This window comes from Meles meles, chromosome 1 (assembly GCF_922984935.1).
Source record: "Meles meles chromosome 1, mMelMel3.1 paternal haplotype, whole genome shotgun sequence".
NCBI classification, from domain to species: Eukaryota; Metazoa; Chordata; class Mammalia; order Carnivora; family Mustelidae; genus Meles; species Meles meles.
The window spans coordinates 163,275,133-163,302,092 of record NC_060066.1 but is presented as its reverse complement, the minus strand read 5'-3'; the positions used below and the strand labels follow the sequence as shown (position 1 = coordinate 163,302,092).

The 26,960-nt window shown below is 43.4% G+C and overlaps 1 protein-coding gene and 1 long non-coding RNA gene across 6 annotated transcripts in view; both read right to left on the bottom strand.

The window, feature by feature from the left end:
- Positions 1–23,063, bottom strand: part of LOC123955150 (spidroin-1-like) — a 30,517-nt gene extending 7,454 nt beyond the window's left edge. The window contains exons 1-2 of the mRNA XM_046026872.1: positions 23,032–23,063; positions 22,579–22,988 (exon numbers count right to left, since the gene is read on the bottom strand). Of these exons, the coding sequence (XP_045882828.1) occupies positions 22,579–22,988; positions 23,032–23,063 (442 nt within the window). The remainder of the gene's footprint in view (positions 1–22,578; positions 22,989–23,031) is intronic.
- Positions 23,064–23,107: 44 nt separating this feature from the next.
- On the bottom strand, positions 23,108–26,574 carry LOC123950461. Of its 5 annotated transcripts, none has more exons than XR_006820230.1 (5): positions 26,373–26,574; positions 25,085–25,198; positions 24,364–24,504; positions 24,037–24,264; positions 23,108–23,968 (listed from the first exon to the last, which is right to left on the bottom strand). It is a non-coding gene; the product is annotated as an uncharacterized LOC123950461 (long non-coding RNA). The 5 variants fall into 5 exon arrangements; XR_006820229.1 differs by lacking the exon at positions 24,037–24,264 and having other exon boundaries at positions 23,108–23,557; positions 23,809–23,968; XR_006820227.1 differs by having other exon boundaries at positions 23,108–24,264.
- Between the last annotated feature and the right edge of the window lie 386 nt (positions 26,575–26,960).

Below are 26,960 nucleotides of genomic sequence, written 5' to 3'. Positions count from 1 at the left end.
AAACAGACGAACAAAAAAGACTAATTGAAAGTTAAAAAAATTAAAACTAAATAAATTTTAATGTATGTTTTTAGATAATAAAGAAAAACAAAAACCTGTAACACAACTTGGATGAATCTCTGGGGAATTATGCTCAATAGAAAAAAGCCAATCCCGAAAGGTCACATACCATCTAAGGCCATTCATGTAACATTTTTGAAGTGATGACATTTTATATATTTTTTAAAAGATTTTATTTATTTATTTGACAGAGATCAAAAGTTGACAGAGAGGCAGGCAGAGAGAGAGGGGGAAGCAGGCTCCCCGCTGAGCAGAGAGCCCGATGCAGGGCTCGATCCCAGGACCCTGGGATCATGACCTAAGCCAAAGGCAGAGGCTTTAACCCACTAAGCCACCCAGGCACCCCAAATGATGACATTTTAGACAGGGAGGCTAGATTAGTCGTTGCCAAGGTGCAATGGGGACAGGGATGGGGGTGGTGGTCAGTGGACTTTGACTCTGAGTTGGGTGGTGGGGACATTGTTCCTTCTGCTCAGGGTCAAAGCAAAGCACCTTTTAGGTCAAATGTTCTTTAATGAGCCAACCCACAGGAAAGGCTTGGCTTCTATGGCAATTGTTCAATTCCCTGTCCACCCTAGAGAAATGAAGGGAAGTTGTAAGTTTTTCAAATGGTTAGTGTGACAGTAAGATTGATACACAGGTACTTGCCTGCGGGAAAGAATGTTTACAGCAGTTTAGTGCTGCAGGGTCAACTGACTTGCTGGTGACAGTGAAGATTGATGACAACCTACAAACCATCCCATCTGGTTTGTGGAAAGGCAGGGTGACCAGATGGCTTGGGAAGGGAAGCCTGAGAAAGGAGCAGTTCCAGCTTGGTACAGCTCAGTTCTTTCTGAGCTTTTGACTGCTCACACAATGTCAAGGGCAAAGATGTATAAGAAGTCTGGCAGACAGTGTGAGAGAGGAGTGAAGAAAAAAGAGACAACAGAGGACACGTACGGAATTTGCAGCTTGAAGAGACTGTTTGGGCTCTGCCTCTTAGAGACTGCGAGACTATGAGCAAGTCTCCGTCTCTCTTGAGTTTCTTGACTATTCATTTGCAAAGCAGAGCAATGAACCCTTGCTGGCCTCCATTACCAGTTGGTTGGGATGAACAAACAGAATAATCTAAGTGATACATGTTCTGTGAACATTTACATTCTTTGCAAATGCAGAGAATGGTAATGATGTTTGGCAAGATTCCTACTAGCGGTCTCTAAACTTCTGGACCTATGATGTGGCAAGTAAATCAATTCCACCTGAAGGACGATGGGTCCGTGGCCCTCAGGGGAGCATCACTATATGACCAGGTCTTGACAGCACCCACTGCACTTACCATCAATTCATGGATGGGGCCATACCATAGGAGAGGAAAGGAGCATGACAGGCTCCATCTGAGCTAAGTTCTAGTAACTTCAGTCATCTTCCTGCGATGCTTTCCATAGCTGATCCTTGGTCTAAAGCTATGCATAAAGAAAGCCTTTAATAATGAGTGGATGCTCCTTTAATTTGGTGAGGGTTCTTTTCTTTTCCACTCAAGTAATTTGGGAAATCACTACTTCTGGAAATGCTGCACAGCAAAGGGGAGACTGTCATGGTGGGCAACAGTCTAGCCAGAGACCATATGGAGGGAGATACTCAGGGCTGAGTTGAAAACCCTCTTTGAACAATTATCATATGATCTCCCTGATATGAGGAAGTTAAGAGGCAAAGTAGGGTGTTGGGGGTACGGAAGGAAAAAATGAAACAAGATGGGATCGGGAGAACAAACCATAAGAGACTTTTAGTCTCACAGAACAAACTGAGGGTTGCCGCGGGGAGGGGGTATGGAGAGGGTGGTTGGGTTTTGGACATTGGGGAGGGTATGTGCTATGGTGAGTGTTGTGAAGTATGTAAACCTGGCGATTCACAGACCTGTGCCCCTGGGGCTAATAATACATTATATGTTAATTAAAAAAAAATTTTTTTAAAGAAAACCCTCTTTGAGAAGTGGCATAATGCGGGAGAAAGCATGTTGACTCTAAATGCAAGTAGTTGTGTGACAAAGACCTAGATTTGTCTTCTCTGAGCCATGGTTTTTTCACCTATAAAATGGTCATGACAATAATGTTCTCCTCACAGAATTTTTCTGAAGACTAAATGAGATAAACAGATACGGCACAACCGGCACAGACCAGAAACACAGTAATTCAGATCCTTTCTTTCTTTGCAGGATAGGAAGAAGATAACACAACTCCTTTAAGATATCTTCTTGTCCATGTTCTTCAGAGACAATGAAAACAGGAGCCTTGGCACCTTATCAAACATGGGATTTGGAGGCAAACATAGACTCATATTCACACTCCGCCAATTACAAGCTATGTCATCTTAAGCACGTTGCTCATGTCTCCTAATCTCTGTCTCCTGAGTATAACATAGAGTTTAATAATAGGTGTGACTATGGCTGTTTGGAAAGTTAAACAGGTAGTAAATATAAAATGTCTGAAGACATCGTCTTACACATAGTCTGCGTGCAATAAATGCTTGCTCTCCTAACTACCTTGGGTGTGGCAGCAGGCGGGCACAGAGAAATGAAGGACAGAATGTCCACAGACATCACTGTAATTTTTCATAATCCTCACTAATCCTTGGTTCCATCTGTGCAGCATGTTCTTCCCACTTGAGTTCCACAATAGTTCACACTAAGGGCCTTCGGGAGCAGGGATGAGCCAACAGGGTTGCATGACTGTGAAAACACAACGGATGCAACCCTAACGCCACACGTGGACAGCTGCATGATGCATTTACGCTGGACATGAATGAACTGGAGAGCACGCCAAAGGGAGCAAGCAGGATGGGAAAGTGGCTGGAAAGATGCCATGTGAGAAATGTCTCAGGGACTGGGACAAGAAAAACTGAAGAATGAGCACAAGTAAACAATATTTGAAGGGCTGACAGGTGAAAGGATGACGTCATTTATTCTGTGATTCCCTGGACAACAGAACTCAGGTTCATGGGTCAAAGTCACGTGGAGATACAATTCAGTCGTCTGAGAAGGCAGCTGTCTAGCAGTGGAGTAGGCTGTCCAGTGAAGGAGGGCCTGCGTCCCAGAGCATGGCACTTAGGGGCAGAGGTGGGTAGGCTGGCATGGACATCCCCCAGGTCCTTCACATCCCTGCAGGTCTGTGTCAGGAGAGGCCCATGATGGCTCCCACAGAAGCAGCCTTGAATTAGCAAGTCATTTATATAACCCGGTTCCTTCAGTGTGTTATAAATCTTGGGGGCACCGCAAGAGGACACAGGGGAAAGACATCTTACTTACCTCAATACCAGCTACAGTTCCGACAGTACACAAAAGGCCCAATCTCTGTATTTCACAAATACATAATGCTTATCACCTCAGAGAAGGGGACCTAAAGTGCCAAACCAACCTCTTTCTCGTATCCAATTTCTCATTCCAACAATATAGTGGAGAAAGGAAGCTATAACCACGAACATTTAAAAATAGACTTCCAGGTAAAGAAAGAACTGCTCCGTATTTGAGCCTATTCATGAACACCATGAACTTCAGTTTGCTTACATGTAAGACAGGGATGAGAGAGACAATTACCTCTATGCACTGTTCATTCATTCATTCCACAGATACGTGAGCACGAATTATGGACAAGGCCTGGTTCTACTTGCTGGGAGCTTCCATCAGTGAGCTGACACACATCCCTTCTGGAACTTATGTGCTAAGTGGGGCCGGGGTGGGGGGTGGGGGAAGATGGCAATACACACGGGAAGCAAACTGGAGTACGTTAGTGTGAACATACTCTGTTTTCACAGAAAATATGCTATGAGAAAGCTCAGCAGGGACAAGGACAGGGAAGGAGAGGGCAGTTTCTGAGAAAGGAGTCAGTAAGCGAACACAATAAAAGTTAGTTGCGTCCAGGTTCAGTAGAATGTCCTCAATGTCAATGTTAGCTGTTAATACCACGGAGACTTCAGAGTTCGCAGGACCTACGTTCCCAAATGACTGACTAGGGGACATGTATTCAAAATCAAAACCACAAGGGAGTGGATCCTGATACTGTTTTCAAGTGGAAGACTCCATGAAAATGGCATGACTCTGGGGTTCTGGCACTGCCTCATTTATGCAAGGATGCTGCTAAGAATCTGTAGTACAGAAAGGCGGGAACTGGGGCTTGGAGGCAATTACATCAGGTGAGTGACCTAACTTTCCTAAGCTTTGGTTTTCCCCGGAAATTTGAACAGGGCTATTGTAACATTTAGTAATCACATATGTAAAATGCTGGGCACACAGCAGGTACAGTTATCTTACATTATCATTATTGTCCAAACTCATCTGAATTTTCAGATTTTCACTGTGTTCAGAATGAAAAAACAAGGCTGTATTCCTCAGGAGGGAACATTCCACAATCACATGTTGCTAGGAGCTGGCCTAAGGTCACTTGTTATGAGAACAAACCAGGGGAACATAAGGAAGTGTTCAACTGATTAAATGCTCAGTCCAGTTCTCAGCCTTGCTAACTCCTTGGCTGCAGTCTTCAGGATTCCAGAAGATGCAAACAAAAGACACACTGATTCACTCAAAACAGTTCTTCGTACAAATCTGAGGATTTAGCCAAAAAGCAGTCCAAAAGGATTTATGAAGTTTGCTTCCCTCCACAGAGCCTGCAAGTCAAGGAGACACACAGGCTCCCTTCTGTCAGCCCTGTTTTCCCAGAAGCACCGTCCCTCTGCTTCTTACCACTCTGACTGAGAGTCTCCGGAAATGAGAATTAAATTTGTTCAGTGTCAAACTTTTCCTCATGGGACAACTTTACAAGGAAGGAGCTCTTTCTGTTTTCCCCTATCAGTCCCACTTCCACAAGTTCTGAAGGAAAGCTTTGAAGTGTTTATTGGTGTTAGTGCCTTCTCTATTAGCCACCCCCAAGACAAGAGGGCTATTTCTAGAATCAAGTCCTCCACTCACTCCTAGACAGCCAGTAACCCCATCTCTACTGATGGGAGCCTTGCATCCAGCCATCTGCCCCATCCAGGGGTTGTTGTGAGCCCCTGGCGCTTCAAAAGGAATAAAAAGGGGCAAAGGTGTGTGGGCTTTGCTGGGTCGAAGTCAGTGCTTCTCAAGCTGTGGTCAAAGGCCAGTTTGTTCTCATTTCCAATCCATCATGGACTGATAACTTTCATAAATAGAAATTAACTGCTAGGGAAAAAAATTCAAAGACAAAGTGCAAGCCAATGTTTTATTACTAGATTCAACAGTCATAAAATTACTTGTCACGCTGTGAGAATTTTAAATGTTTATTCACAACTTCTGTATTTTATTATCTAGCTGTGGACTGCAGCACAGACCCGTCACTGTTGAGCCATGCGCTTTACTTGAAACAAACACAGTCAACTTACCCACTTTCCCTGTGAAATATTTAAGTGCAGTGGTTGGCACACAGTAATCACTCACTAAGTATGAGCTATTGCTGTTCTCCCCAGGCTGGTGAGACGAGTTCCTACCTGTTGCTACTGACCTTGGACAAGTATCTTCACTGTGCTAAGTGTTCCAAAATGTAAAATACATAATGAGATGATCTAGAGTCTACATCAGTGACTTGTGAATTTAATGCATTATGTCCTGGCACACAGACCCACCAACGTACGCTCAAGCATGCAACTGTGAAGTTTCATGACATATTATTACCCTCACCACATGCATGCATTGATTATTTTCTACTTGCTGCTCAAGACATACTTGATTTCAAATCCACCGCTTGAAAAATGCTACAGCAACTGATCTCTAAGGTTCCTGTCCTCAATGATAGGGTTAACAAGTAGATTTCCATCGGTCATTTACAACTTGCTTTCCATATGGCACAGACATTACCGAAGGCGGGTGCATCGGAAAGTTTTTTGCTGCTTTTGTTGAAGCCAGCTGATTCTACATTGGGATACTCTTCAAAAAACTTTTTATTCAAATTATATTAGTTTTAGGTTTACAACACGATTCAATACGTTTCTTAGTGTCCATCAAGGTATGTGTACTTACTCCCCTTTACATATTTCATCCCCCTTCCCGCCCCACACTGGGATATTCTTAGTGAATCTAGTGGTCTTGAATTCATACCCCTGGATGGTAACCTAGAGACACCACTGGAAAACAACTACCTGCCCTCCTGCAAGTTTCCTTCAGGCAAATGTAATAGGTGATTGTGAGCTAATTTCCTTATTGCATTTTTGCTGTCTGGCTAAATTGCCTCCTTGCTTCTGCAGGAAGCAGGGGCAGTAGTGGGAGTCCACAGGCCCCCGGAAGTGTTCAGACTGCACTGGAATTTCCACTCCTTCATGTGTTAGAGGCAGCAGGTGAGGGACTTTGTAGGAAAGGAATACTGACATACAGCCTTCTGTGTGAAAGGGCATGTCATATCCCTTTTATTCTTTCAATGAATCATTTTAACTTGTGAATTTCAACTCTGTTGAAGAATAAAACATGAAATTACTTCCAATGACTTCTTTTGTGCTCTGTATAACCTCCCCTTTCCTCTTGAGTAGTAAGAACATCTCCAATTGGCCACCCAATCTGAGTAGCTTAGCATTTCATTTGGTAACTTTCCCCTCGTGTTCAGTACAAGGCTCTGGACCTCTCTCCAGCTGAAGCAGGTCTCGATGCTCTAGGGACATGCGATGGGGGAGTGAGGTGGTCTCTCTCACCTGCACCCCTCACCATCTATCTCCCTGTGCTGATTCTTCGATTGCTTCATTACTGTCCACAATGAATTTGAGAGCTGGTTCTGAGGAAATGACAGCTTTCAAAAAAGCTCCACCTGAAAGCTGGGTTGCCTCTTCATGAAGTTCAAAAGGGAATCCCAAGATCACACACCCTCCCCCAACACACACCCTTGTTGGGGGTGTTTTCTGCTTGAGGCCTGCACTTTGGGATACCATCCATATCCTCCTGGCTTGCTCCTGGGAGGGCACATCTGTGAGACGCACTGCCTGGGTTCCCTGCAGGGGTTCTGGAGTGCTCTTCTGTTGGGCACTAGCCAGAAAGCTTAAGTCCCCAGGCATTTTCTGTGGATTCAGTTGAGGTCACAGTTCCAAGAAACCTCACATCTATGTCCCACCCAACTTGTCCTTTCTTCTCTCCATTCCTCTTAGCTTTGCAGAGGCTGGGCATGATGCTGGGATAACGCCCACCAATTTTTAGACAAAAGATGATCTCCAAGGAGGGAGGTCCTGCCCCGAGTTGACATCTCCCCCTCTTTCAGCTTTTACTTGGGTGTGAGGGATGAATGCAATTCAAGAATTGGTTCTGCTGAAATGACCTTTGAAAAAAGCAGCAGGAAAATGCTGGCCACAGAGCTGCAGTCCTCTGATCAGAGAAAAGCGGGGAGTTTTTTGGTAAGCCTGAATTTAATTTTTTGTTTTGTTTTAGTGTAGTTAACACAGTTACATTAGTTGGAAAACTGGAGAGCGACAAGGAAGAGAATGAAACTGGACCACTTTCAACACCATACACACAAATAAAATCAAAATGGATTAAGTACCTGAATGTCAAAAGTGGAGACTGTCAACACCTGGTTTTTAGCTGGGAGTTCTTCTCACCTCTTGTTAGAAAACAGCAAAGACCCCTCAGCATCTCACACTCCCTTAGATTTCTATGGCAAGCCACATTGCAAGCCCTGTGAACATAGCAACAGATAGAAACATGGTCCTTGTCCTCAAGTAACTCCCAGTCTGAGACATCAAATACACATAACCTCACAGACACCCGTGTAATGGTGACCAGCGCTCTGAAGAAACATCACAGAGTACCACAAGACTGGACACAGCTGGTGTCAGGAAAGGGGTCTCTAAGAATTACTTTTTAACCAGAGGCTAAGAAACCACCAGATGGAGTGAATAGCAAGGGTACCCCAGGCAGAAGAAAATGCACCTAAGGCAGGAGACTCCATTCTCCAAAGGGTGAGCCAATCAACTGGATGCAAACGATGATCAGAGAGGAAGGTGAAAGGCACCCTACCCAGGCCCTCCAGATACGTTAAGGACAGTAGTCTTGGTCCCAGAGTAAAGAAAGCCATCAGAGGGTTTTTTTTTTTTTTTTTTTTTTTTTTTGGTGCCGTGATCAAATTTTCATTTTAAAAAGGTTAATTACAGCTGCACAGCTTGGGAGAACATCAGAAGGCAAGAATGGAATGGGGAAGGCAGTGTGTAACGGTGGTAAGTTTTATAGCATTTCTACAAATGCTGGGTTCAATCCCTTTTCAAAGTTTCACCTAGTAAACATTCAAGAGCAAAACTGGATTAACTTGTATTAACTTAATTTCCTAAAGTTTCCCTGTTCTGGACTCAGACCCTTCCTCTTACCACTTGCTAGCTGTGTGGCTTAGGGACCGCCATGAGCATCCCCAGGTTCCTCCATTATAAACTGAGGCACACTCTTCTACTCTGAAGATCTGCTTTCGGGTGAAATGAGCACCTGGTGCACAACAAATGTGGACCTACCTCAAGCAAAAAGGAAGTCTCTGCTATTTGATCCAACTGCTTAAACAAAATTCTGTATATATAAATCACACCAGAGTTTGTCCAAGATGCACTTACTAAAGAGTGGCACATTTTATGGTTTTGGAACAGGGTATTAGAAAAACTTAAGACTTGCTCCGTGAGTCAGGATTTTTTTTTTTTTTTAAACAGGTATCAGTGAGTGGTACTAAAAGAAAGACAGATGTCTATACATTTTATTGGCAGACATTGTAATTAAAACTCCTTAATATTGTCCCCATAAAAAAAGGGTGTCTATATTCCCAATGACAGAGCTTCCCAGAAATCTAGTCTTTATCAGTGTGACTTTGAGAATTTCCACCTTCCAGAGGATCTAAACCTCTCCAGTAACAACAGTGTGCTGGCTCCAAAGGGGAGAGCAAACCGCTTCTCAGTTTGATGCCCACGGCAGGCAGTGGTGGATGTGGATGGGCAGTACAGCATTCCTTACTGTGGACCAGATGTAGCGTTGAGTCTCAACAAAGTGCTCCAGGCAGCCACCCCCACTGACCCTAAGACAGACCCAGTCTGAAGGTACTCATTTTCAAAGTGGAACAAAAAAAGAACAAAAAAGCGAAAAAAAAAAAAAAAAAGCAAAGAAAAGGAGGAATGAGTGTCTAATAATAGGGAATATACCTGGAATCTGACTTAAAAAGAGCAGAATGAAAACAAGTTTCCCACTGACTAAATTGGAACTGCTCTCCACATCTTCCCTTTTCTTAATAGCACTACCTGGCTCCTCATTATCTCATGGAAAACCAAGTACAGCAATAGTCCAAATGCATAAAAATATAATCTGCTTACTCGACTCCATTTCTATTATGTGAATTGTTTTAATATATATTACATCAGAAGCACGTTATTACAACCCCCAACCCTTTCAAACAATTTAAAAAACTCCAGCTGAGTGGGGCGCCTGGGTGGCTCAGTGGGTTAAGCCGCTGCCTTTGGCTCAGGTCATGATCTCAGGGTCCTGGGATCGAGTCCCGCATCGGGCTCTCTGCTCAGCAGCGAGCCTGCTTCCCTCTCTCTCTCTCTCTCTGCCTGCCTGTCTACTTGTGATCTCTGTCAAATAAATAAATAAAATCTTTAAAAAAAAAAAAAAACCTCCAGCTGAGACTGTTCCAGGCACACTCTCACACTTGATATTCTCTGTCAACGGGAATCTTCACAATCATCATGTTTGGATACAAAAGAAAAAAGTGTTTTGGTGCCTCCCTCACTCTTGCCCATGCTTTATGAGAATCTGTTTGGTAAAAGAGTAACTGAAAGGTAATGGTGAGAATAAACGGTATGAGAGGGATAGGTTATGTAAATATGAATGTAGAGTTTTAAGGAAGCACCTGGGGGAGGGAATCCTCTACAAGCAGCACAGAAGCTCAAAGAGGCCTGCTGTCTCAAAAATAAATCCATTTAAGAAGAATAAATGAAACAAGATGGGATTGGGAGGGAGATAAACCATAAGTGACTCTTAATCTCACAAAACAAACTGAGGGTTGCTGGCGGGAGGAGGGTTATGGACATTGGGGAGGGTATGTGCTATGGAGAGTGCTGTGAAGTGTGTAAACCTAGCGATTCACAGACCTGTACCCCTGGGGATAAAAATACATTATATGTTTATAAAAAAATAAGAAATAAATAAAAAAATTTTTAAAAATCCATTTAATAAGACACATTTATAATTGCCAGAAAACCTAACTATGTATGAGGTATAGCCAAATATCTGAACATGGTGTGGCAGGGTCAAGAGCTCAGCCCCATGGCTCCAAATTCGCAGGGTATGACCAAAGCAGAATACTGCATGGGATCTGGTAGGGGCAGTTCCTACAAAACTACAATCTGATTTCCAAAGCATGGCCCCAAGTAAGAGCTTTGTGATGAAGCAGATACGGTCTACAAATGCTTTTTACTCGTGGCTCATAAAACATGATCCCTGAGAGAAGATTATCGCTGCCTATTTCTTGTCCTGATGCTTTTATTTTCAAATTTAGACGTGTAGTAATAGAACTCTTTCATGATCATCAACAAGCTTAGAACACTCTTTCTAATGAGGCTGGTGGTGTCCAAGTTACAAGCCCAACTAGGATGTTTAGAAGTTTGTTATTTAGAGATACTGGAGCTATTCTTTTCAGACACTGTTATTTTTACATTTTGAGAATATACTACACTCGAACGTTCCTTTGGTCATCAATATGGCCACATATGTACAGAGCCATATGTACATATAATTCATGATACACAGAACATGCACACGTATCTATGTATCTCATATATGAGATTTCTCCTTTACCACAGTTCCAAAGAAGTGGGCTAATGAGGCAACTGGAGCACGGACAGACCCAGTGAGCCACCCTGGTTTCACCAGAAACCATGTAAAGTCAGCAAGAGGTGCCCCATCACCTCACTGCCTGTTGAGGCCCCTTTTCCTTTTTTTTAGTCCTCACTGTAGGCTTCAGTTTCTTTGTATTTTACAAAATTTTATAACTATGCTAAGTTATGCCAGAAACCCTGGACATATGTCTCACAGTCTACAGACTAGAGAAGTTTTAAATTCAAAAAGACATGAAAATTACATGTTAACATTTTAAATTCTTATTTGAAACCGCTATCTTCACATTGAAGACTAAGGAAGAGAGCAATCAGCTCACTCCTGTTGTGGGCTGCAACAGTGCTTTTACCCTGAAATGCCTTCTTTTTATTTAAATTGTGGTAAAATAAACATAAAATGTATCCTTGAACTATTCTTAAGGGTGCAGTTCTGTGGCATGAAGCACATTCACACTGTTGTTCCATCCATCTCCATTCTTTCATCGTCCCCGATACCTCTGCACCCATCCAACATGAGCCTCCCCACCCCACCCCCGGCCCTGGGCAAAAACCATTCCACGTTCTGGCATTAGGAATTTGACTACTCCGGGAACCTCATCCCAGAGAAGTCACAGAGTAGTTATCCTTTTGTGTCTAGCTCATTTCACTAAACTATCATCAAGATCCATCCAAATAGCAGCACGTGCCTGAATTTTCTTCTTTTTTAAGGCTGAGTAATATTCCATTGTACCCATACACCCTCTGTTCACCCATTTCGTCCATTGCTGCTTCTACCTTTGGGCTACTGTGAATAATGCAGCCGTGAACCTGAGTGTACAAACATCTGTTTGGGTATATAACCGGAAGTGGACTGGAATGCTGGATCATGTGGTATTTCTATGTTTAAGTCCGTTCTTACGTACCTAAATGAAGAATGCAAGGAATACACCAACCAAACACATTGTGTGTGTTTTCATCAAAGCAGTGGAAAAACCCCGTCAGGTTTTCCTTGCATCTCTTCTCACTTAACCTGTTGGAACACCTTACATTGATGAACTGCCTTGAAGATGCCAAAGACCTCCAGGCCTAGGCAAGCCTTCCAGAGCTCTTGTCACAGACCAAGCCTCGGGCTTTCCTGTTGACAGGAAACAGGACCCAGTATAGCTCCATTTGTCCAAGTGCCCAGGGTGATTCCAAACTACATCCAACACTCAGCTCTGCTGCATCCCACAGGCTCGGGTGTGGATCCTGGCATCAGAGTGCAGTAAGTATAAAACCTGAATTTTTATAAAACTAGTAACTGGAAAACAGGAAGATCAAAGAAGGTGGTGAAATCCTCACCAAGGCCAATGACTGCACAACACGTCGCTCCCTGAGGCACTTTTTTCCACCTGCTAGAACACTAAAAATTAGGAATGTTTCAAGTTACTTGAGAATTCACCAATCCCAGAACTTTCCTTTCTTAGAAGTTCTTCCAGGGTTTCTGTCAGAAATTCCCTTTCTGTTTAAGGAAGCAGAAAACTCCCAAGGAATTTCAGGACCCATAGTGTAATATACAGCTCCCTATAATTAATCAAAATCATCACCTAGCCTGCAGTTTCAAAATTCTGAATGTATGAGGACATGTGAAGGTACTGGGCCATAATGTGGTCAATGCCGTGTGGGAAACAATACAGAACCAAGCAGGTATGGCTCAAGGGGTTACCCTAGGAATGGTCCCTCTTTGGGAGAGGAAGACGGGTTAAAGAGAATTTTGTGAACCAGCAAAGGAATGCCATGACCAGGAACGTCTGAGGATCCCACAATGAAGGGTGAAACTGACCCTCTCTAGATGGGAAGACAAAGCTTTGCCTCTCCATTCACACCTCTGGTTCCGCTTTTTCCTCATTCTCGCTCAGTGAAGGACTCGATAATACACTTGACCCAGGTCCAAGACATTAATTGGGCTCACTGATTAGCCAGTAAGGTCTTTGTATACTAAAGGGTCACACATATGTCTTTTCCTTCCCTGGCTCCTTTCACCCTGTGGAGGCACACCCTGACCTCAGCAGGCTCTGTCATCTCTTAGTCCAAGCATAGGGGTCACTGCCGTGGGTTCCTACACCAGTCATCTGTCCCTAAGATGGTCAGATTCCCAAATATAGACATGAACCTGGGAAGAGGTAAGAAGTCTCTGTTTAATGCACTGAGGCTAAGCTATCTAAGATTACCAGAGCTTTGCAGCAGTCTGTGAGCTAACACTAAGTTTGTGTACTTTGATTCCTATCTGCTGCTGAACCATGTACACAGCTTCCTTAGGGGTCTTGAAGGATGTGGGAAACCCTGGATTCTCCAGTAACCCCACCCCAAACCAAACAGCGCTCTCCAGTGTGGGATGCAGACTAAAGTACATGATCTGTTACATTTCCTAGTCTTCTATGCAAACCTGATGCTGGGTTGTATTCATAGGTTTACCTCCCCAAAATCAATTTGTTTTAGATACCACTTCAGAGTGATCCTCAATCCTTGATAGAAATAAAATTATTTACATTTTATTTTCATGTAAAGGTGACAGCAACAATATGGGCATTCAGTAAATATTTTTTGAATTAGACTAGATGTTAAATTATTTTGTATGTTCCTGAAACATGATGTGTCCCTATCCATTCCTTAAGCACAAAAATATAATTTTATTCATCATAATATCAATGTTATTCAACATGTAGGGCTTTTTTTCCTCCCTTTAAGCTGAATTTCATTTCGAATATCTAATGTTGACAAATATCTAGCTAATCAGTTACCTCTTACATTTATATAAATGGCAAATCAATTGCTCCTCACAGTCCCAGTGCAGCTCTTCCTGCCTATGGGTCCTTCCCCGGTGCTTTAATAAAAACACCTTTTTACAGTGAAAGAGAAAAAGGGGGGGGGAGCTGGCTCAGGGATGAAGAATGTGACTCTTGATCTCAAGGTTATGAGTTCAAACCCCACGATGGGTGTAAAGATTACTTAAAACTCTTTTTAAAAAATTTTAAAAATCTTTTAAAAATCTTATAATCTTTTTAAAAAAATGGCACAAATTTCTCTGAATACCTCTTGAGAAATACTAATTCACAATTAGCACTTATTTAGCACCACTATCATAGAAGTTCTAAAGGTCTGAATACATGTCCACTCCATGCAACCATCTTCACCCTGTTATGTAAGCAACTGCCCAACTCTTCCTTATTCCCGCCATGTTACAAAACAAGGCAAAGACAGAGGGAATAACATACCCTATGTTCCAGGAGAGGTACAATGCAGGAACAGGGTAAGCAGGTTTCTGGGTCCCCGCCGCTGTTTCACATGCCCGCTTCATCTTCAGTCTTCCTTCCTGGGCATGACAGGACTCCTTTGATGGAAGGCAAGATGGCTGCCATCCTTCAGTTATCACAGTACTGTACCTTTAGAATGGACAGCATCAGCACTGTGATAACTGAGCCAGGGCAGCCTGTCAGTCACGCTGTCGGCCAGCACCATCCTTTCTGGTGGCTGCATGACTCCCTCCGAAGGCTCCTCAGGGAGTGAAGAACTAAAAGATCCCCTTCTAGTTCGAGATGTGGGGAAGTGAAGAAAAAGTAGGGTCATGGCCCAGGAAGTGTTGAGACTGAAACAGTAAAAGGCCCAGTTGAATCATATTAGGATGAAAGATGAACAGAAGATGAATACATGTTTATGACGACCAACCATATGATTAAGCTTTCACTCTGATAAGACATCAAATATGCTGTAAGCTTCCCAGCTTCTGTGATACCTCTTCCATGCATGGATTCATGGACATTATCTCCCTGACCTCGATCACCCATGCAATAAATACTTACTGAGAAACCACTCTGTTCCAAGTTATCTTCTGGATGTTCAGCCAATGAAGATAAATAAGACACGGCCCTTCACCCTCAAAAGCACTCACAAACATAACTGTACAGCCATAATACTTCACATGTGCCTAACATTAACTAATTTCGTATGTGCATTCTCATTTGGTTTTCACAAGAACCCATATGGGGCTGCCCATGAATTACTGATTAATTTATTGCCAAAGGATCCTAAAAACATATTAGATATCGTTAGCCCATTTATAGAGAGAAATAAAAACCTGAGAGGTTAGGTGATTTACCTGAGATCATGCCCTAAGTCATGGTAAACCTGGGCTCAAATCCACATTCAATGATCAAGCTGAGTGCTTCTTTTTTCCTCTACCCCAACCTGGCCATTCCACTCATTATCTGGATATATAATTTATACAAACAAAAAGGATTTTTGAAAATATTTAGCTGTGGCTTAAGATTTTTCATTTTCTTAGTATCTCAGGATCATGAAGCAGAAACTAGTGGGGATTTCATTTTATGCTTTAAGGAGATATGCACATGAACAAGAAAAAAAAGACTTATTGTTCTTGCTCTGAGTGTTAAGGATGTACTCAAATTGATAACCCTGATGATAATTACGTATTTAAGCACACCTGCATAGTGTTTACCATTACAGTTAACGTCAATTCTACAGTTACACCAGTCCAAGAACCACTGCCCACCTTTGGCATGACTTAAAAAAAAAAAAAAAGACACGTCACTTGCTTTGAAATTATCCATACCTTTGAAATGCATCCTGAAGTCATTTCAGGGATGATTCTTACTTTTAATAAGAAGTAAAAAGATTCTGAAATTGGAATTCAGGCTTTAGAACATTGACTTATTAAAACCATGATTCACTCGGTTTTTTTCCACGTCAGTCATAAGATCTCAAGTTATTTCAATATGAGTGGAACTTGACAGATATTTGAAAAATAATTATGTTTTCAATTAGGCATTTTCTCAGTTTCAATGATTCATTATATGCAAATTAGATATTAGCACTGTACCTCAAGTAAGACAGATAGATGAGTCAATTCTTTAGATCAGAAGTTAGAACACAGGAGTACAGTGACTTTCTGCACTATGAAACTGACCTAATCTTCAGAAAAGTAATATCCAGTGAAATAATCCACCTCCACACAAATTAAAACAACATTCTCTAACGTGCAAAAGTATCTCATACTTAGGGAGGTCACAATGGCTAGGTCTCAGCCAACTGATGTAATACAAAGTTGAAACACGAGAGGGCAACGAAGATTTAAAAAAAAGAAAAAAGTTGGATTCCACAACCCAAGGTTCCTGGAAATAGCTGCACATTTTCACTCAAATTATAAACATCTGTTACATGAAAAAAAAAGATATTGTGATTACTTGAGAATAAAATTTTAGATAGTTGACCAGTCAGAAATAGAAAGATTACCACCTAACATTTTCTGGCCACAGGTTCCTTTAGCTTTGGGAAAGATAAATATTTACTCGGAGACACCTATGGGTAGACAACTATGGCAACAACTAAGAAACCCTGATGTACTTAGGAGTTATTAGACTGTTCCTCACTAAGACTGAGCATTAATGTAACTGAATGTTTAAACACAAAGTATATAAAGATCAACTTCATGTCTGTCATGTACTGCAAAGCTGAAATTCACCCTATTTAGCCATGACCAAATCCCATACAACTAAACACTACTGGTACAGTAATAAAGGACCTTTCCTTATTTCTCTCTCCCATCTATTTTTTTTAAATATCTAAACTGGGATTTTAAAAAGAAGTGACAAAAAGGAAACTGTTATTATTCTGTAAATAAGAAACATTTCTTTCTCGAAAGATTTTTCTTATAAAAACCGAGTTGTTGTAATATTAAAACAAGGAACTGCAGGTGCTCATGCTACACTATCAGAGTATACTGCACAGTTAGAGAAGAAAAAAAAAAAAGTGACATAAAACACTTTCCTCCACAGATCAAATTCATTTTAAAGTTCTTCTATGATAAAAATGATACAAACTGAGAACAATTTCTTCATGATGCAGGAACCAAGTACTATCAATAAATCAAGTACCTGTGGCAAACTGGTACACTAAAAAACTTGCTTTTAAATCTTGTAGAGTACAAATGCACACACAAAGAACATGTCACGCCCCTCTTATCTCTGGACTAAACATGAAAATACAATGATTTTTAACCTCTAAATACCTGAGTCAGTCACTGGAGGCACTGAAAATGAGCAACGCAAAGTATTTAAAAAAGTACTTTTAAACTAAAATAGCTTAACTAGAGGTCTAATTTCAATCCACTAACCTTTTACTAAAGTGTGATTTTTTTCCCCCGTAACTTGAAAACTGTAATCCAACTCATCAGTATTCTAAAATGTGCCTATCTCACTGAACTGGGAGGCTATATAAATATATAGTATATATATATACACACACACATATTTATATACAAGTATATAAAAATGTACTGTCGACAAAAGATGCTCAAATATCAATTACTGCTCTGCATCGTACTGCAAAGCTTTGCTACATTAAGAGTTTTTAAAAACTAACTTGTGCTAGAGATTATTAGGAGACCTGGAGTGAGGGAGTGATAGGTTTTTGGGTTTTTTTTAAGAAGAAAACTGGCTCAAAAGGCCAGGAGAAGCCAAGGATCACTGCCCTGTGCAGAGCACAGTCCACCCCAATTCTCGCAAGGAAGCATTACCAGAGAGTAATCAGAAAGGAGTGTAATGTTTTGCCCACTCCCAGCATTGGCGCCCAAATCATCTCCTACCCTAGCTATCTCTAACTAATCTCTGACTTCCTCATTATTGCAGCACTGCCACTTAAAGATGCTAGGTCTGAGATTCTCAGATGCCCTGCATGGATAGCTATGGGGGCAACACCAAAGATTCTCACGATCCTCAAGTTCTAGAGCCGTGAGCTGCTCCAGAAACAATTAAACTCCTCCTTTCTGCAGAATCCACCATCCTCAGAGCTTTTGTTCCTACATCTGTAAAATAAACACGCTTCTACTTGTAGCACATGCTACAGTGGTAGCGCACTCATTATTGGGTGCTATTTCTTATACAGGCATACCTCAGTGATACTGTGAGTACAGCACTAGATCACTGCAATAAAGAACCACAATAAAACCAGTCAAATGAATTTTTTGGTTTCCTAGTGCACATTTAACTTATGTTCATGTTATACCATAGCCTATTAACTGTGCAAGGGTATTATGTCTAAAGAAACAATGTACAGGGGCACCTGGGTGGCTCAGTTAAGCTTCTGACTCTTGCTTTTGGCTCAAGTCATGATCTCAGGGTTATGAGACAGCGCTCCATATCAGGCTCTCTGTTGGACGTGGAGCCTAAGAGTCTCTCTCCCCCTCTCAAAAAAAAAAAAAAAAAAGGAAACAATGTGCATACTTTAATTAAAAAAATACCTTACCCAAAAAATGCTTATCATCATCTGAGCTTTTAAGTCATATTCACTGATTATAAATCACCAAAACAAGTGTAATAATGAAAAAGCTTGAAATATTGTGAGAATTACCAAAAAGTGACACAAAGACACGAAGTGAGCAAATGCCGTTGGAAAATGGTGCCAATGGACTTGCCCAACACAAGCTTGCCACAAACCTTCAATGTGTGAACACACACACACAAAAACCACAGTATCTGTGAAGCACCATAAAACAAGGCATGCCTGTACTGTAATTTAATTTGCCACTGCTAATAATTACTTCTTCAAATCAGCACTATTGTCCCTAAGGTCAGAGACTATTTTCTTCACAGCACTTCACAACACTAATCACAGTCCCTTCCACAACATGCATGCTCAACAAGTATTTGATTAACTGATGAACCTCGTCATTTCCTATGATCTGCTATCAACCAAAGTGTACGTTTAATTCCAGCCTCTGTGCGGTCTTAAGGTACATGGCAGTCTGTCATCTAGAAGATAAGGGTATTGTATTTAAATGACCCCTAAGTCCCTTCCAGTGCCATTAGTGAATCTCATTAGACAAAACCAAACCCCAAAGACGGCACCACCTCCATTCAGGTCGGCATTCAACTTTTTTGGGGGGCATTCAACTTTTTGGGGGGGGCAAGGCAAGGGGTCAGTAGCCTTGTGGGCCCAATCACCACCAAGGGAGCTATGATGTGGGGATGGGGATGTGGACGGGGTGGAGGAGAGAAAGTAAATGAAGGAGTAAGAGAAAACAAACATGAGCCCTATCACTAAAATGCCACCAGGTGTCACAATAGTTACTATGTCACATACTGTTCTCTGATGAAGTTTGGTATGCCCAGGAGCCTTTCGCAAAAGCTGCTACAGCCAGATGTGTGGGTATCTAAGTTTTCCCATGACAGTCCTACTAGTCTTTCTAGTTCCAGGCACACTTTTATTGACCTTCCTGAGTAGGGCATGCCTCCTATGTAGAAATACGGAAAGCATTCATTATTCGGTCTCATGTTCTAAAATAACAACTCCTGGGGTCCCCAAATTTCCACATGGAAAACAGCAAAGAAGAGATTTCATGCAGTCATCTTTTCTGAAATTAATCCATCTACCAAAAGGAGTGATGTCATAGGCCAGGGCTAAGAGAAGTAAAATACAAACCATGCATGTATTTTTAAATATTTTACTAGCCATATTTGAAAAAATTTTTTAACAGATTATATTAATCTTAACAATTCATTTAGCTCCATATACGTAGAACAGTATCATTTGAACATGTAATCAATATAAAAATAACTCGAGGTATTTTACTTTCTTTGTACTAAGTTTTTGAAAACTGGAGTGATTTAATTTACACTTAAAACACATCTCAATTCAAACTCTAGACTTTCATCAGAAATACTGAACCTATACTGAGATTTCACACGTTTCAGTTTAAAAAGTAGATGCGTATGTCCAAATTGTTTCCAAACATATTTAAGTTTTCCAGTAACTGAATCAAGTATCAATCTTAAGAATTTACTAAATTCTTTCAAATTTACCAAAATTTGAAATTCAGCTCATTACCATAGCTAGATTTCAGGTGCTTAACAGTTATGGACAATCCTGTCACCTGGATTCTTTTAAACCTGAACCAGATTGAAAGATGTTACCTCTTCAACCAGCCAAGTCCTTCTACAACACCCACCAGGTGCTCAAATGCTGCCAAGGATTTTCTGCCCCACTACTAATCCTTAAGTTGTCAATACTTTAGTGAGGATGACTTATTAAGCAGCCCTTCCCAGAGACTGCATATCACTTTTCACTCAGACAGAAAGGTACATCTTGGTTCAAGAAAAGAATGGAGACACTGAAATTCAAAGATATGCAGTTCCGTTCCAAAGTAAAGGTGGAAAATCCTGACATCGTTACTTCTTTGTCCAGGATCTTAGTCACCCCACAAAAGTTACAGTCACTGTTTATAACGAGCCTCTGAATTTCATACTCAGAGCAGCTGTCACTGCATCCTGACTCTTCGCCTTCCTCAAGTGCTCCCTCCCAGCCTCCCTCCACAAACTCCTTTATACTTTTTAGAGTACATTCCAAGAGCCCCTCTTTTCAATTCATTCTGAAAAATGCTTGTTATTGTTGACATACAGAAACATATGAATAATTCAATAAATGAATCCCAAACCATCCTATTAATCATTCAGCGGTCTAGGTACCCAAGTTATCCTGAGACACGCTTTTCTGAATATGCACAGGAAGTATCCCCTCTACTTTCCCCCAAAGAAACCAATTACAAACACTCCAGTTTTCCCTCCCTCTGTCAAAGTTCAGTGTTCCTCCTGCAGCTGATTTAAAAGCTGATCTTCTAAAGGAGCTGGATTCCTAAGATAGTTCTATTTTGAGCGTTCTTCCTGTTCTGAAGCTAAAGTTGGAAGGGCTTAGGTGGTGATGTCATGAAAGAGAGGCTGTTGACTTTTACAGAAGGGTCTTCCGCAACTCTGGGGATGCTCATATGGTGGAACCTAGGGAGGTGATGTTCATTTCTCATCTCTTTCCTCTCCCTTCCCTTCCTTGTGACTCCCAGCTATTATTCAGCAAGCAAGAAAACACGTTCAAATAAGCATGCAAACGTATTTACATATTTTACTCAAAAACGAAGACTAGGGAGATGGAAAATGCCTCCCTCTGGGGAAGAAGGGTGACAACCTCCTTCTCCACTCTTCATCCCGACCTTCCCAAGCATCTATCATAGGACTAGGGACAAAAAGTGTGGCAGGACAGCTGGTGAAAAGAATCAAGGGATTATAAATCTAGGACTTGAAGAGGAAAATGCTGTTGGGGATATTCAGGACAGAAAGGGGACCCTTAGGTCCCTTCTCTTCCACCGGTTCCTCCTCCCTTTTGGAATGGCTGGATTTGGGGCTGGGTGTGTCTTCTGCTTGGGAGGCGTGTTTGGCTCTGAAGAACCAAGAGGGGCCAGGGTGGAGCCCAGGGAAAGAGAGCCAGAGACAGGCTGCTTTAGGCCGGATTCCGGCTAAGCTCTTAGGGAAAGGAAAAAAATGGGGGGGGGGGCTGTGAGGAGAGAGCAGACAATTCCATTAGGATACCTGGTAAGGAACAAATAATGGCACTGATCTAAGGAGGTCATCTCTCTTCAATCTAAACCCAGCAGTTAGCTGCTGGTTGGTCGGGTGCAGGTCCAGAGGGAAGAGAAAATCCCAGCACATGTGTAGACCACAACTTGCCTGGGTCCGAGGATGGATGTGCCCGGTGCAATCAGCAGGTGAAAGCAGCACTTTCTGGCCAATTCTGAGATGGGGGATCAGCTAAGAACTCTGGGAACATAAGATTCTCCGGTTTTTCCGCTCACCTCTCCTCCAAAGCGAGAATAAGCACAGGTGTGGTCCTTCTCCAAAAAGGTGGCAGCTGGCGCGCGTGTAGCTGAGTGAAGGGAAAGATTCCGTGGCCCGGGAAGGCAGGGAGAAGCCGCGGGTTCAGCTGCGACCAGAAGCAGGCGACCTCCGCCAAGTCCCTTCCCCCTTCTTGAAAACCGAACAGGACCGGTAGAAATTACAACGCACCCCTCCCTCCCAAATACTGTTTCTAATAAAAGAAACTGCCTCTCCTGCCTATATAAAAAACTGCACACTCTGGTTGATGAAAATAAACAGGTGAGCCCGTGGTGAAGCAGGAAAAGACTGGGAATGGGAGAAAGAACGTAGAGAGAAATCGAGGCTCCCTCCCTGCACACCCCCTCCCCTCCAGCCCCAGAGAATGTGCGTGGCAGGTTGCAAGCTAAAAATGCACACACACACACACCCCCCGCCCCGCGCCCATTCTCCCTCCTACACCAGGGTCCAGCGTCCCGGCCTCGTGGTAGCGGTCGGTCCCCGGACGCCGCACGGGGCTCCCCCTCACCCCGGACCGCCGTCGCCGCGGGGACTCCGCTCTTCCTCTCCTCCCTCCCTCCTCCTCCGCCTCCTCCTCGCAGACTCCTCCCGCCGGATCTTTCATGTAAACAACATCCAGGCTCTATTTACAGTCGCCGCCGGACGGCGAGGGACCCACGCCAGCACCCTGGAAGAAGGCGGGGGTGGGGGAAAAGCGAGTGCGCAACATTTACACACGCACCCCGCCCCGCCCCTCCGCGCCGCTCCCCCTCCACGGGGCCGAAGCGGGGCGCCGGGGGCCACCCGCGCCCGCGTCCAACCTGCTCCTCACACCCAGCCGAGGGCCGGAGGGCCCGAGGGCAAATGCCCAGGGGGCGAGGCCGCCCCCTCCCACGCACCCCGCAGGAAAAACACATACACACCTCCACAACAACAAACCCAGCCCGGCAACACACGCTCCAAGTCGGTGAGGAAGTGCGGAGCCCCAGGCCCGCCCCATGCCACTGCCCCAGCGCCGGCTGCCTACCCCGGGGCGGCGAACTGCTTGCGGTCTCCGGCGGCGGCCGAGGCAGGCGCCCAGCGCCGGGCAGCGGCGCGCCCTCAGCCCCCGCCGCCACCCGGCCCGCCCTCGGCCCGCCCCCCGCGCGGGCGCCTAGCCGGCCGAGCCCCGCGGCTGCGTGTGCGTGTGCGTGTGCGTGTGCGCGCGCGCCGCGGCCAGCCTCGCCAGAACGGCTCTCGTTGCCGCCGCCGCTTCCCGCGCCCCCGGCCGGCTCCGGCGCGCCGCCACACCGAGCCAGGAGCGCCGCGGCCAGAGCTCCGCGGCGGCGCACGGGCGCGCACACGGACGTAGACACTCGGCGGCACCGAGCTCCGCGCGGCCGCTCGCCGCCCGCGGGCGCCCGGTCCCGCGCGCGCCCGGCCGCCCCCGCGCCCGGCCTGCAGCCCCCACGCCCACCTGCGCCCCCGGGGGGTCCTGGGCCCCCCTTCCTTTGTTCTTCCCGCTATTTGCATGAGGATTATCTAATGACGCAGCAAGGCTCGCCACAACGTGACCGTCGCCATTTTTCTGTTTTTATTCTATCTCTGCCATGTGATAGATTGGGGGGGGTTGGAAAAGGGAGAGAGACAGGTTTAAAAAAAAAAAAAAACTTCCGGGTCTCATGACCGGGAAGGGAGAAAAACAAAAGGGAGACGAGACACAACTCCAGGGGAAAGATGTGTGCGTGTGTGCGCGCGCGCGCGGGCGCGCACACGCGCGTCCCCCTCCCGCCTCGGCTCGGAGAAGGGAGGCTCCCGCAGCGGACACGGAGCATCTTCCCGTACGGGGAGCCCAGTGACCTCCCCCGCCAGTCGTGGTGTCGCGCGTCCTGGTCCCACACTCGCTGCAAACGCTCCGCGAAGCTGTCAGCTTGGTCCTTTCTGGCCGCCTCCACTTGCTGTTCACCCCGGAGCTCGCGCCCTCGCTCCCAAGCGGGTGTAAGGTTCTGGGTTACCTTCAGGGAAGTCTCACCAGAAACGGCGGAAATAATAAAGTTTAAAGGCTACCGAATTTCCTGTGTTTTAAGATAGTTTGTTAACATGTTGTTTATGACAGCCGCGTGGCCACGCTAGGCACAAATCTTAAATTGCTTCGAATCTTTCCTCTTTCTCTATATCCTTTTCTCTCTTCCCAAAGCGAGACACACCCTTGTGTGGTGCTCCATGGAGGGCGGGGGTTGATAGGTGGCCACGGACCATTCATCATGCCTTGACTTACTTTTTAAGGAATTTTTAATAAGTGGCTCTTCAAGGCCAGGGAGCATTGTTTAAGACGACAGTTGTATGCAGCAAGGTGGATTCGCGTTACACTGATCGTATTCACATTTGGAGGGCGTGATAGACGTTTCATTCTTTCCCAAGTCTCGTGTTCACGGTTGCTGAAAAAAAAAAACCAAAGTATTTGGGAGCTCTGCCACGTTTTTCAGTGAGATACAAAATTTTGTACCTTTGTTTACTACTGTATTTCCTTTGGGCACTTTCACTTTTGTTTTTCTTGAGTTTCCTTTCTGGTTTCTTGTCTCAATTTCACGATTCACTGCAGAAATGGACTTCAGAATCGGCTAGGGTTCCTCGCTTTATTGGCGCAGAAAGGAGGCCGTTGAGTAGTGATGGACACAGGTCACATTTAATTAGGGCGGAGCTTGGATTGAGCGTAGCTCACCTGATAGCTCTGCTGGAGGGGTGGAGATGGAGGGTGGGGGATGGTGACGTCTGGCCGCTACTCTGCTTTGTAAAATTGATAGCCTAGAAATTAAAGACGGAGAACACTTACCAGATCATTACCTTCTTGGGACTGGTGTGATTTGATTGCTTCTTCAAAATCCCCTTTCTTGTGTTTTAACTCAACTGTATCTGTTAATTCAGATTCCATTTCACTCTTCCATAGGAGAGTTGGTCATTTCAGGGAACAACCCTACATGATTGTAATGAATTGTTTTTGTTAGACTCAGAGTAGATCATTGCCCCTTTGTCCACCTACTGTTTCCTTTTTATATTTATTGTATGGTGCCTTTCACACTCAGCATATGTAACAGTTGATGTATTTCCCCGAACTGAGGGTAAGCTTGGAGGGCAGGGCCATGCCATATTCATTTTGTATCTCCCATGGTTAACACCCTGCCTGGAAATGAATGAGCATACATTAAAGCCTGATGAGGATTTTTTTTCCCCCTGTAATTCCTTCCTAAACATCTCTAGGAAATTCTTCCATGTTTCTGGTGAGAACAGAACACTGAAGATGCCTTTTGATTCTTAAACCTTTGGCAGGCTTCTACTTTACAGAGCCAAGCAAAACGTAATTTGTTTGACCAGGTTTTCTTTTTCTTTTCTTTTTTTTTAAACCAAATGCTTTCTCCTCTCTTTCTACCTTGTTTGGTTCCTCTTCTTCATATTCCTTCTAATTCACGTAATTAGTTATGGCATCGCTTGCCTTTTGACTTTTGCTTTCTCAGACTCCAAAAGGTTGGTAAAGTTTAAACTTTGATTTGACTCACCCTCTTCAGCCTGGAGTCAAACAACCCAACCCGAGGCAGCATTCTTATTGAGACTCTCTTCCTGGAACGCAGTGAGGAGGCTGGCAGTTGAGCAGTATGAAAAGATCTCAGCATCTGGACAAAGAGTGCACATTTGTAGCTTTAAAAAAGGGGAGAATAACTTGATGCACGCAATCATATTGAGAGTTCAGAGGAGGGTCTGGATTGTCCCACAGACGAGTTCATACACATCTGGATCAGTGAGGTTCCATCACATGTCTGAACATGAACTACAAGTATTCCTTTGGACGGGGCAAATTAAGTTGGTATTACTGATGGTAACATCTAAAATCTATATGTTTCATCCTGGAGAGCAACAGTGTGATAATAATTTTAAATGTAACAACATCACTTTCCAGCAAGGCAGAGATGGCACCCAATTATATTTAAAACCATGTGCTCCCTTAAGTACAAAGGTGAACAGAGAAAAAAGGAACATAAATCAAAAATACTTAAATACTTCTGTATTTCTTCCATTCATGTATGCTCACACATCATTACAAAGATCAAACTTCATTCCTCTGAAATACTACGTGGTTGCTGATTAAAGTAAAGCTCTTATAGGCATTCTAACAACATTCTTTATCTCTCCCCTACACAGTTAAAACAATGACAATTCCTGATGTATGAGAGCCTGGACTTTGGAATCAGTTTCTAATCTCAGCTCTGCTAATGTATTACCTGGGCAAGTTTCTCATCAGCTCTGATTCTGTTTAAAGAAATATGAAAATGAGTATAATGTCACCTACTTCAAAGAGAAGCTTTTAGGATTGACATTTCATCAGAATTTAATAAAATATATAGGAAGCCCCCACCCTGGTATGATGCTTAGAAATAATCTTCAATAATGGGGGGCTGTAATAATATTTTTTAATGTATTTTTGTTTTATCATATGTGCTTCCTAGAATTCTTTCCCCTTTGGCTTCCTGCTCTTGAAAATTCAACAAATCTAGTATTACTGAAAGTTCTGTGACTCTGAAAATAAGTTAAGTCCTGCCTTCAAGAAGTTTACACTTCAGCCTTGGAAAAATACATATAGAGGTAATTGTACTGAGACTCGCAGATTGAAGACAAACACTTGATTCATACCACTTTATGATAATCTAACCAAGAAGAAGCATTTACTTAAGATTTAGCTTCACTAATACCCAAGCAAAGACAAACCTTCTAGAAGCAGTTAGGAAAATGCCACACACACACTCCCATCTCCCAAACCCTCACATTTTCACATAACACCAGGAAGATTACCTTTAAAACCCCATCCAATCAGTATGATTCTGCAGCTGTTGAAAAGAGTTTTCTGGTCCAGTGTAAGAGACAGGCTTCCTTTCCACCCAAGTAAAAACTATGCCAGATTGTACTTTTGAAATAATGCTGGAGACGTGTAGTTAATAGGAAGCACTTCTGGTTGTTAATTAATTCGACCACTTTAATCAAGAACTATTTTCCAAGAAACTTATTCCCAGCCCTGGATCAGGTGCTAAAGAAACAAAGATGATGAAGATATAGACTTTGTCCTTAAGGAACTCATTCAACAAATGTTTATTGATTACCTACTGGGGATGCAGTGGTGAAACAGATTATTGAACATACTAGCCAAGGACTGACATACACACCTTATCTTCACAGCGCCCTCAAGAAGTGTTTGATTGACCCAGGGTTTGGGCAAGGCAAAACATAGACCCTACCCCCAGAACATCTTTGTTCCTCAAAACAAAGAACAGCTCTTGGAACAAAAAATAAAAAATAAATAAATAAATAATTGGTCTCTACAGCTCCAGTCAATCTTAGAATTGTGAAGTGAAGGAAATTAAATTCAATTCTCCAGGAGTCTAG